Here is a 12,575-nt window from a genome sequence, read left to right as displayed (position 1 = left end):
TATTTTAGGGTTACTGGGTTATTGCAGATCCATGTTCATTTTATTATAAGGTTGTGAAATCTGAACTGTTGAGCGCTTTAGTGCTTTTGTGAGAAGTGTAATTTGGTTTGTGGTTGATGTGAACCAAATTCAGAAGTAAGCTGCTATTGATGAAGTACGTTTTGCTGGAATATATCACAAATAGCTTTGTTGAACTATTGTACAAATAAAATCAAACCAAAAGGAATATTGTACTTGATTTCTAACTTCTAGATCTCAATCCAGGTAAAAAACAAAAAAACAAAAACTATGCTATAATTTATTGAATTACATGAAAAGAGACCAGCAGCTCGGCTCACCTTGATGAAGACAGCAAGGCTGTGATTGGCGTTTCGTGTTGCGTCTAGGTTGTCTTTGTATTTCTGTGTGATATGCGGCATCAGCATTGTCACTAAGGTCTCCACGGAGTGATAGAATGGAGCTGAGAAACGCTGGTTCCTAGACACCTAAAGGACACGGCAGGGGTCAAATCACAGGTTTATCTTACAACTGCCATGAAAATAACATCCCATTTTTGTTTTTTGTGATTATAGACATGACCATATGAAGAAGTTCAGAAATAAACTAGATTTTAGTGTGAGAACACAAGTGGTGTTCGGCCATAAAAGAACATGCGGTGACGCTACACATCCTCACCTTGGTCTTGCCCGTCTCAATCAGGTACTGAGCCATACACTTGACTAAAACCTCAAAGAAATACCAGGAGTACTAGAGAAAGAGAATATAAGAAGAGTTCATTTGCAAAAACAGATAACTAAGTTTTTATTAATTTTCATAAATCAAGTTTTTTTTTTATTATGCATTCCAAAATAATATCAATCAAACTGCAGTTGGGTTGTTTTTATTAAGTAATAATAACATAAAAATAAAATAAACAAAATACAGGTAACTTACAAAATTGATTTATTTTACAATTTTATTGAATGTATGTTTTTATATTATTGTTATAATTTTTTTGCAAAAGCAGATATATTTTCAATATAAAAACTATTAAACTGTACTATATAGTGTACTTTCATAAACTTAAAAGACAGCTAGAAGTACATAGCTATTAAACAGAGTACCACTTGTAGTATAGTTCACAGTATAATTGCAATAGGAAGAAAAACTTAGATGTAAACTAGTTGTGTACACAAAATTACCACAGCTACACTAAGTTTTGAAGTAAACCTAGAAAGTTTTGAAATAGTACACTTATAAAGTATACTACTAGTGCACTGATTTTAGTATAATTACTACATAATGTAAACTTAAAAATATACTTGAACTTAAGTTTAGTTCATAAAACAAACTTGTCTACTTCTTTATTGTGAGGGATGTTGAATCTGATTCGCTGGTTGTACCTTCAGTAGTTTGTTGCAGGTGAGGAAGTCAGTCGAGGGTTTCAGGATGGCGGTCATGGCTTTTGCCAGTTCCTCATGGACAGTTTTACCATTGGTTAAGTTAGTCTCAGCCTTCAAAACGTACTACTCAAAAACAAAACACAAGAAAACAAGAATGTTGATTACACAGGGCTATAATCAAAATGATTTGTTTTACATCACAAAGGCAAAGATGTGAAGTATCATGATGCAGCTTACCTTTACATAAGAACGCAAGTGATGCTCCAGACCCTCTTCATGACACTGAGCCACGACATGAATCATCACCCTGTCGAAAGAAGAGACAAAATGTTAGACAAAATTAGTACAAAACAAAAATAAAATTAAATAAAATTATTAGATGGGAAAAACTTAAACTAAACGAAAATTTGAAATGTTGTCTTGGCAAATAAACAAAATATGTTTAAGGTGAAACAACAAAATTACTAACTGTACATAAAAACAAACAAACAATAAAACTAAAACTGAAATAAATTTATATAATCAAAACATTATGCGTATTATAAACATAACATATACAAAAAAACAAACAGAAAGCACATAAAATTACTAAAAATAAAACTATGAAAACTGAAAATATATATAAAAAAAATGTATACAAAGTATTAATAAAAAAATATATAATAGTGTATTAACCATACTAAAACAACACTGTAACAGACACTACAGCAGGTGAAAGCTGCTCAGCTCAAACCTGGTGACGTTCACAGCAACATCATCCTGACTGGAGATGATGAGCACACGAAACAGCTGGTTCAGAATGGTGGGGAGGAACTTCACCATCACATGAGCCTCCATGGCATGCAGACTCTACAGAGGACAAGCGACACAGATTTGTGATCTCAGGATGAGATGGGTGGCCTCTAGAGCTCAAACGTCCTCAGGAAAGACAAACAAGTACCTTCAGGTATTTGATAAGTTCTCCTCCTGACTGGCCTGTGGATTCAATACTGTGGCAGTGATGAAAGAAGTTATGCAGATGTTGATCCTGATGAGAAAGAACAGTGAAAAAATAAGCATTAATGCTTCATATCACATTTTGGATCTGATTACTATGTAAAAATTCTGATCTGGGATGTGCAGGTGGACACTTCATACCTGTGTGTATACAGTGGACACCAGCTGTGTGGTGACTTTGAGCAGCGGCCTCCCACCATCCACCCACTTCACCTCTTGACCAGTGTGCTGCTGTAACACACACACACTTAATTAATGCACAGGAAACATGGATCTGAAAAGGCCTTTATCCTTCAAAATGTAACGCATACTAAAAAAAGATGGTCACATGACCATTAACCGACATGTCAATGAACATTTCGGCAACTGTGAATAGTGTTGATTAATTATTTAATCAACACTATGTGTTGATTAAATTATTTAAATATTTATGCACATTTCAGACTTCAAGCATATGTGCCTGATTACTTCAATCAGGGCTGCGTTATCCTAATGGGCAACATGGGCTGCAGTACAGGACCCCTAACACTAGGGGGCCCCCGAAACAATCCTTTTTTGCATTAAAAATAGGATTGGTATGGTTGGTATAGGGTTGGGTGTTGATTGGATCAGGGGGGTAGGGAGGGGCCCAAAGCTGCTTTAGCCCAGGGCCCAGCAAAGGCTTGTGCTAGTATTCAATGGTGAATTTTTTAACACATTTCTAATTCACCTCTTAACAACTTAACCCAATACGTCTCGACTCAACTGAATACAACAAAACGTGACAAAATACAAAAATAACACAATGCAACAAAACAAAACACAACTACAAAAACACAAAAATACAAAAACACAAAGCGATACAACAAAACAAAAAGCAACAAAAATAAAACACCACAATATAACAATAAAAAACAAATCAACATAAAACAAAACAAAAACAACATCACAAACAAAAAACATAAAACAAAAAGCATGACATAGCAACAAAAAACACACACAAAGACAACACGCTAAACAAAAAAATACAACAAAACAAAATAATACAACTAAACAAAAAATCAACACATAACACATAAAAAAAAAAACAAAAAAAAAAAACTTGATTAATATATTAATAGAATCTCTCACCTTGCTGCTGTTGTCCTGGTAACTCAGGTAACCTGATGGCAGGTTTGCAGCCACTGCCACCTGCTGTTCATTCATGATGACTCTGCCATCCTTCAGCAAGGGGAGCCACGCATAACCCACTACACACACACACACACACACACACACCGCAGAAACAGAATGAGTGGGTGGAATGGTACTTAGCAAGAAACAGGGTTATAATGTATCTAAATAGTGATTCTATTTTTACTCTTTCACTGTGTATTTTCAGTTCAGTGGAGAAGGTCGTATGTGAGTGTGTGTCTCACCTTGTGTCTCCACCTGTTCTCGTCTCTTAGTGCTGGCTTTGCTGTTGCTGTCACAGCTGATGTGATAGAGAGTGAACAGAAGATGATGTCTGTCCGTCAGCTGAGCCGGCAACTCTATCTTAAACTGGACACGTTAAAAACAAGCGTTCAAACACACAGACAACACAACAGTTTGACCATAAGAACACACAAACGTAAATATGTAGAGCTCAGATGCAAACGTCTCACCTCTTCATAAAACTCTGGGTTCTGCTGGTGGTGTAAGACAGGAGCAAATGCTTTCTTACAGAACAGAGGCCCTCCTGGACGCCCGTAAATACACTGACAAAACAGAGCGCAGACAGCTACAGGATCACTCCTTCACAAACTACACAAGGTGGCCTTATTTGATCAAAAATGCAGGAAAAACAGCAATGTTGTGAAATATTACAATTTATATATATATATATGTGTGTGTGTGTGTGTGTACACAAATATATATATATATATATATATATATATATATATATATAATGTAATAATTATGAAATGTATTGGAAAAATTTTTAAAAAAACAGTCTCTATTCCTGTGACGCAAAGCTGAATTTTTAGCATCATTATTCCTTTAATGCCTTTAGTGTCAGATGATCCTTCAGAAATTATTCTAATATGCTGATTTGCTTCTCAAAAAACATTTCTTGCTATAAATGTTGAAAATAGTTGTGCCGTTTAATATTTTTTGGAAACTGAGGTACATTATTTTTTTGGGATTCTTTGATGAATAGGAAGTTCATAAAGATTTATTTAAAAATGTTTTGTTTTGTTTTGTTTTCTAACAATGTAAAAGTATTTGCTGTCACTCTTGAACAATTTAATAATTCTTTGCTGAATAAAAGTATTAATTTCTTTCAAAAATCTTACAGACCTCTTTAAACTCTTGAGAGGTAGTATATACTGTATACTGAACCTGTCATATGGCAACATATGACTTGTTGCTGTCATCTTATAAAACAAATGCAGTTCTGTGGTAAGATCACTCCAAGCACTGAATTGAGTGTTTGTGTGAGACATTACCTTCAGTGGGAGAGCGTCCTCTTCATCCGAATCTCTGAATTCAAGACACAGAGCGATATTTCTGGCCTGGAATCACAAGAGACATGAACATGAAATACACTCAACTAACACTTCACTGAGCACTTGCTTAAAAAAAATACTGATCTTTCTAATCCTACTTTAGCAACTGTACTTATCCTACATACTTTTGCTACACAAGTCCTAGTTTTAAACAGAATTTTGCAGTATCTATTAGTAAAACGTTGTCTCTTGGACATTTATATGACACTACAGTGATTCATGAGTTGATGAAAAGCTAATAAAGATGCAAATCATAAAAATGTTAAATTAAAATAACAAATATAAATAAATATCAAAATTAAACATGTTAAAAAAGTGTAAATGTTTTAGTTGTTTACCTGCATGTCATGACACCAATTAACCAACAGCAGAGAACTGTAAACTGTGATTGCATTGTCAAATTATTGTTACATTTTTTTTTATATTTACTTAAAATCTCAGGGGCCTTTAAGTAAATACTTGAGATCACAATAGTTTGGGAATCCCTGCTGTAGCGCATTGTCTGGATGAACGGCTGAAGCTGGTCTCCCCATCCTGTATTTAAGCTAAATTAGTGTTTTGGATGTAGCCCTCCATTGCATACTTAAGGTTTTTTGGCAGTGACTGTTTGACTAATTTATTCCTGAGGTACATCAAATTCCTTCTCTCTCGTTGTTTGATGGCAACAGAAAAGCACTAGTGTCCCGTAACTTTTCAGATTTCCCTAATGTCTCATTACAATTGTTAAAGCCTCTGCATATGTTTAAATATTGAGAAGAATGTTTGTTCAGATCAGTTTCTGCATTTTTTCCCATAATGTTCTCAAACTCCTGGAGTGACAACCTTAATTAAATGCATGCAGCTAATCATGTCCTTTAGGCTTATTTTATGTGTGTTGGAACTAATGCAGTGTTCCATTTTTGTACTCAGAAGTTACAAATTCCTTTTCCCAAAAGGAACTTTTAACTGGAACGTTTCCTCAAGTCAGAGTTCTGACTTGGAAACTCTGAGTTCAGAATCCCAAAAGGCTACTCAGCATGTCAACATTCATAAAACAGTTGCAATACATTGTTTAACACTACTGTTTGTCTGCGTCTCAGTAAACTCAGTGGTGCACAAAGTACTATCCAACTGCAATCAGTACGCATGATAATTCGTCATTATCTGTGCAAAATACAGTTTTTTATATGATTTTATCGATACTTAGTATTTTCTTTTAGTTTTCTAGTATAAAAATATTGAATCAAGATGCATTGATTTTATAAGTAAAATGACTTAAAATATTTTAAATAATATTTTCTGAAAAAAAACAAAAAACAATTGTTAGTTTTTGCTTAAAGCAAGCTAAAATATCTGCCAATGGGGCAAGAAAAATAATCTTGTTAAGCCTTTGAATTAAGAATATTTTTCTTACCCCACTGGCAGATATCTTTACTGGTTTTAAACAAAAATGAACTACATTTAGATAATTTGTTTTTAGAAAACATAATATCTTAAGTCATTTTATTTGTCAAGTAAATGCATCTTGATTCAAGAATGTTTAGATATTTAAATTAGAAAAGAAGACAAAAAATACTAAGCAAGAAAATCATTTTTTGCAGTATTGGCATTGCTAACAATGGAGGCGTCCATCACGGTTTCACCTTGACTCAGGTGTTAAATCATTCCCAGCTCTGATATCTGACTTCTGAGGTAAATGAAACGCAACATAAACTCAATAGGACTGCGGCTCTCACGGAGTCTGGCACCCCTGCGCTACAGAAAAGGAAGTCTGGGCAGTGAGTTGAGTAATTTAGCATGGTTTTTACCTTGGTGAAGCTTTTCTGGCTGTCGTATTTGAGATGTCGTGGATACACATACAGGTGATTGTTGTAAATTGTGAAAGGCTGAGAGCATTTAGCGATAGACGGCACAAACTCCTCCACCTCAAACACCATCCTGCTCCAATCTGCGACTTCGGTCTGACGAAGAGGAAGATAGGAGGGCGTGACACAATCTGCACACACAAGACAGCAACCAATCAGTGAGAAGTAGCAGGTAGGCGACCTGAGAGACATTTAGAAAAGCGTATGAAAGCCTTACTAGTGAGATCTGGTGCAACGTTGTCGACCGTAACATCCAAATTACCCAGAATCACAGGCAACTTGGCCATCTTTTCTGGCCTGAGAGAAGAGAAAGCACGGAGGAGGGAAAATAAATAAGCGTGAGCGCCTGACGGAGACGAAGAGAGGCTATTCTGTTTCTAAAATATCAACACCCCTGACAGAAGAGAGAAAAACAATACCATTTTTCTAGTGAGCTGAACAAGAGTGTGTACAACATCATTCTGCAGGTCATGCAAACACTAAACACCTGAAACACTACAAGAGTGTTATTATTGGAGCGTATGACTGTAGAACTGACTTCCTGAAGTCTGCGAGCAGTCTGAACATGTCCTCATTGGAGAGCTTGTTGCTGTCTTGCCGGTAGAGAGCCGAGAATCGAGCGCTCTTGTCCAACGTCCCAGAGGCATCCTTAAACAGCGGCCTGAGAAACAGACACAAAGCTCATCCTGCTGCTGTATTATGCCATTTTTCCACTTGGGTGAAAGAGATAACAGCACACACAGACACACACATCCTGCCCAACTCATCTGTAACATCCTATTGGAAAGATAAACTTAATGGTACGGCTTAAAAACTACAACCAACACCCTTTACCAGAACAAAACAGGAACAAAAACAGTTGAGCAATTATTTGCCTGAACATTATTGATTCTACTTTTGTTGCTTTTACATTAAAACTGAAGTCTCACACACTCAGGCTGGAAGTCATTGTATATTTTTGAGCTTTTAGATGTTTCAGGGATATTTTCATCACTATCCACAATCCAACTCAACCAGTCTCTATATGCACTGGTAAAGCATGCAAATGTGACACTTTTCCATGCAAATAAACCTCAATATATAATGTGTTTCACTATATTGACCTGCTCCAATTAATGCAATTTCAACGCATTATTATGGTCCACAGAAAGCAGGTGGTAAACTAGATGTTTATGTACCTTTTGTATGTACAAATTATAATCAAATGATGGAGAAGAGCATTAAACCATGTGAATCTTACAAAAAAAGGTCACATCACACTGTATTTCTTCTCCAAATTAAAAGAAAAATAGGAAAATGTATTTAGCAATAAAGCCTATTTTAAGCATTGTTACATTTTTATGACAATTAAAGGGGTCATCAGATGCCCATTTTACACAAGCTGATATGATTCTTCAGGGTCTTAAAAGTCTATAAAATATTTTGGTTACAATTTCTCAATAGTAGTGTAAAACAACACCCTTTTTCCTTGTCAAAAACAGCTCTTTTCAAAGCAAGCCGTATTGTTGCATGCCGCTTTAAATGCAAATGAGCTCTGCTCGCCCTGTCCCTCTCTTCCGAGCCGCTCTCTGAGAGACGGTAAACTTTAGCCGCATTCATCCTGAAACTTGCTAACTAGCACATATTAGGAAAAGCGATTTGCAAAGATTCATAAAAGAACCTTATACTCACTTCTTCTGTAGGTGAGGCTGGATCACAAATGATTCGCGCAAACATAGACACATTTAGGTAGATTGGGGTGGCATTCCCTTCACAAACAAACATACTCCACTGTGTCTTCAGCAGCTCAGATGTCGGGAGTAAATGGCGACTGATATGTTCATTATTACATCCAACAACAAAACACCTAAATCGCTTAGGAGTCATTCTTGTCTACATCTGCTCCAGCGGTGAAACAATGGTGGACCTATCACAGCTCACTCAGGGCGGGTCTAAGGTAAAACGTCCGTGTCAATCAACTATTGTGGGAGGGGCCTGGGTCTGTGTGATGTCACACAGACAGGCATCTGAGATCAGCTTTATATGAGGAAGGGGAAATGATTTAACGAGATAAAAAAACAAAAAAAAGCACTTTAGCACTTTATAGGGTGGTTGTGTACACACACTGCCAACACACATTTCAGATCAAACAACTTGTAAAAGTGCATGTTGCAACTGATGACCCCTTTAAAAAAATACTTGCATTATTATTACTATTATTATTATTATTAATTAACTAAATTCAGTACAATAAATACTACCACATTGTACATTTACAAATTATACTTTAGAATTTAAGCAATTTAAGTAATGTATTGCAGTAGTCTTATTATGTTACAATGTAAAAAAAAAATCATAATGGCCTTAAAAAATAGATTAATAATTTCTTCATGCAAAATATAATTTCTTATTTCTTTAGATTTTGGTTTAAAATATGACTCTTATTAACAATTTTGTTGTTAAAAGTGGCACTTATCCAGACGCACAGTGTAGTTCAGTAAGTGAGTTTCCACAGTGGTACAGTGATACTGTTCAGTTGCACATAGTCTGCCGCATCCTCCACAATCTCACACCAGAATAAGTGACTTCCACCATCTGTGTGTGACTTTCAAGAGCTTATTCTAATAAAAAGTCAGTGTGTCTCACCTAGTGGCCCATGCAAACGGCATTCTGTACTGACCCAGCCGGCTGCAGGCCATCTTAGCGTTCTTTAAAACCTTCTGAGCAGCCTGAGGAGAGGGGAAAGAAAAGAACAGCACTTTTAAAGAAATGCAGCTTTGTAGCTTTCCTGTAGCTCAAATAGTAGAGCATGGTGCTAACAACGCCAAGGTCATGGGTTCGATTCCCAGGGAAAGCAAGAGCTGATAAAATGTAAAAACTGTAACTTGAATGCAATGCAAGTCGCTTTGGATAAAAGCGTCTGCTAAATGCATAAATGTAAATGTAATTAGGTTTGCAAAGCATGTCATTTCAAATGGCAGTGTCACATTATTTGTATCTGAATTATATTACTCTAACACACCCAGAATGGAAAGAGCATGACAGGTCTCTAGGCAGAGAAGGGCTAGCATATCGGAGTATCTGATCCAGAAATCTGAGAGCTTTAAATAAAAAAAAACACTCGCCAACATCTGGTTTTATCCACATTTTTTGGCTTTTTCCAGAGGTCTAAAAGTGATATCACACACACAGCGGTACCTTAGCAGAGTCTGAGTTCTTCATATAAGGCTCGGCACAATGTGCTATTCCACCCTGTAAGACCTTTTCTATCCGAGCGACCAAGAAGATGTCAGGGTGCGGACAGGTCACCGAAAACACTCCCTAGAGACAGAAATGATTAGAAAAATGAATGTAAAAGATTTTCACAAACAAGGATTGTAATGTTTAATGTACACAAGTGTTTGGGGCCAGTAATATTTTTTTAAATGAAATGCTTTTATTTAGCAATGATGCATTAAATTGATCAAAAAGCAACATGGTTTCTACAGAAATGTAATGGATAATAAGAAATGTTTATTGAGCAGCAAATAAGCATATTAGAAGATTTCTGACGGCATAAATTACATTTTATAATGTATTAAAATAGAAATGTTATTTTAAATATTTTTGTAATAATATTTCACCAAATTACTGTATTTACTGTATTTTTTAATCAAATAAATGCTGCCTTATTGTGCAGAAGAGAGTTAAACATTACCCCAGGTGCATCCTTAGGGACATTTTTGTCTTTATCTTTGTTTGTGTTAATGCAAACAGCACAACATTTTCCAAAAATGTGTATTTTTATTAGAATTTTAATATTTCACCCTCATTTCCCTTCATAAATATATTTTACACTAGGTACAAAAAACCTGACTTACACTCAGGACCTTAACAACAAAACGGCCACATTAAAACATTTAATTCCAGTGCAATTTAAGCATAAAAATATACATTCTTTATTAATAGGCTTGAAAGGTTTGTACTATTTTCAAAATTATTTTTTTTTAATACTATTTTTCAACTGATGGTTTCATATTGGCAAAAGGTCTGACACTGCACAAAAAATAATAAATGTATTAAAATTATTATTGTTTCTAATCACTGACTTATCCAAAGACTGTAAACAACAACAACAAAAAAATAATAATAATAATAAAAAAAAAAATTAATAAAAAAAAAAAAAAATTCAGCATTTTAGTATTTGGAAAATGTGTGACATTTTGTGTTTTTCCATAAAAAAAAAAAACAATGTGGCATTTAAAGGGCTAGAATCCTAAAAATAAATGGTTTTTGGTCATTATGATCAGAACCAATGTTAAAAAAAGTGGAAAACAATTCATTATAAGTTAAGGTTACACTTTTGTGAAAATTGAATATTTTAAACCTTGTCTGTGCCTGTAATACTGTAAATGGCTTTCATTTGATGGATGAACCAAAATGATTTTGTGTGTTTATCAATAGCAGGTCAGAGTTGCTGTTAACAGAGATTGGATCTCTTGTTCTGTGTGTTCTCACCTGTCGTGGAAACTGAATGGCGCTCTCTGTCAAGCTGTTGGCTGTCGGTTGAGCTGCTTGTGGACTGTCTGGCACTGCGGTGCTGTTGTGAGCTCCTGACGGGGGCAGCAGCACTTTCACAGACGGATGGTTCATATCCACATGGAAGTCTGAGGAGATTTTGCGTCCACTTTGAATATCAAACAACGACAGAGAGACAAAGAAGGGCTCGACCTGTAATGCAAACCAGAAACTCTCAGAAGCTGGTTTACTGTGATGGAAATGGCTGGAAACTATAGTTAGTAAGGTAAAGTACGTTAGTGGTTGGCCCCTCTTCATTTTCCGCCACACAGCTCTGCAGGTTGAAGGATAGGTCGTTACAGTTCACCAAGATTCGCTTCCCAAACTTTTCCTCAAAGGGCTTCACATCTGGCTCGATCCCGGAGAAATCCAGTTTCTGTGGAGGATGAGTTCATGAGATTCATCTATCGACATATTTTTATACACTACCGTTCAAAAGTTTGCGGTCAGGAAAAGTTTTGTAAAAAACAGTCTATTCCTGTGATGCAAAACTGAATTTTCAGCATCATTACTCCAGTCTTCAGTGTCACATGATCCTTCAGAATTCATTCTAAGATGCTGATTTGCTGTACCTGTAAGTCTGGGTCCAGTGTAAAGAGTTTTAGCCGTGTCTCATTTCTCATCTTGCTCTCGATGTCTCTGGCACTCTGGAGAACAGAGCAGGAGAGATATCAGTCAAAAACTTTTTTTGATTCAGTGTAATTCACTCCCAGCTCCAGATTAACAAAACCAAATACAGTTATCATAGCACATCCATATGGTAAACTAGTAGAACAAATGTTCACTGTTCTATATTTTCATATGTGCATTTACATGCTATATTCTCTTAGTTGTGTTTGATGATGACTGTACAATCTGGAGCAAAACTATTTTCTGGGAGATCACACATTAAAGCATTATTTGGATAGTATAAACATTGTATGCCAACAAAATGATTGTAAAGGTCTGAGCCTGATTTCTCAAGGTTTTTTTCTCCATTACTATCACCTAATGGAGTTTGGGTTTCTTTCTTGTCGCATTTGGTTTGCTCAGTTGGGGTTTTAAAGACTCTTAATATATAGCAATATTATTGATATGACAGCACTCACTATTGGATGAGAACAAAACTAAATTGTGCTGATAATGACACTACTTCTGTAGAGCGGTTTTATCACTCAATTAAATTAATTTCACAACTGATGAAATCTGCAACATTGACACCGTTATTAAACTGAACTTAATCAACACTGAACTGACTTGTGCTTTATAACGACAGTGTTCTTCTGTAGAGCTGCTTATAGCTGAATTAAGCTCATATCATGATTTAA

At 35.7% G+C, this 12,575-nt stretch overlaps 1 protein-coding gene across 2 annotated transcripts in view; it reads right to left on the bottom strand.

The window, feature by feature from the left end:
* Positions 1-12,575, bottom strand: part of LOC306876179 (dedicator of cytokinesis protein 9) — a 94,253-nt gene that overhangs the window by 28,925 nt on the left and 52,753 nt on the right. For both annotated transcript variants that reach the window (XM_079427169.1, XM_079427170.1), the window contains exons 10-28: positions 11,841-11,915; positions 11,504-11,644; positions 11,209-11,421; positions 9,910-10,032; positions 9,358-9,440; positions 7,271-7,393; positions 6,950-7,029; positions 6,676-6,863; positions 4,829-4,894; positions 4,004-4,096; positions 3,776-3,899; positions 3,489-3,607; positions 2,520-2,609; positions 2,323-2,409; positions 2,116-2,231; positions 1,620-1,689; positions 1,383-1,505; positions 676-747; positions 339-485 (exon numbers count right to left, since the gene is read on the bottom strand). In XM_079427169.1, coding sequence (XP_079283295.1) covers positions 339-485; positions 676-747; positions 1,383-1,505; positions 1,620-1,689; positions 2,116-2,231; positions 2,323-2,409; positions 2,520-2,609; positions 3,489-3,607; positions 3,776-3,899; positions 4,004-4,096; positions 4,829-4,894; positions 6,676-6,863; positions 6,950-7,029; positions 7,271-7,393; positions 9,358-9,440; positions 9,910-10,032; positions 11,209-11,421; positions 11,504-11,644; positions 11,841-11,915 — 2,133 coding nt within the window. The remainder of the gene's footprint in view (positions 1-338; positions 486-675; positions 748-1,382; positions 1,506-1,619; positions 1,690-2,115; positions 2,232-2,322; positions 2,410-2,519; positions 2,610-3,488; positions 3,608-3,775; positions 3,900-4,003; positions 4,097-4,828; positions 4,895-6,675; positions 6,864-6,949; positions 7,030-7,270; positions 7,394-9,357; positions 9,441-9,909; positions 10,033-11,208; positions 11,422-11,503; positions 11,645-11,840; positions 11,916-12,575) is intronic.

The sequence above is a fragment of the Barbus barbus genome (genome assembly GCF_936440315.1).
Source record: "Barbus barbus genome assembly, chromosome: 10".
Taxonomy (NCBI): domain Eukaryota; kingdom Metazoa; phylum Chordata; class Actinopteri; order Cypriniformes; family Cyprinidae; genus Barbus; species Barbus barbus.
Note: the sequence above shows the minus strand (reverse complement) of the source record. Positions and strands in the feature narration are given on the sequence as shown.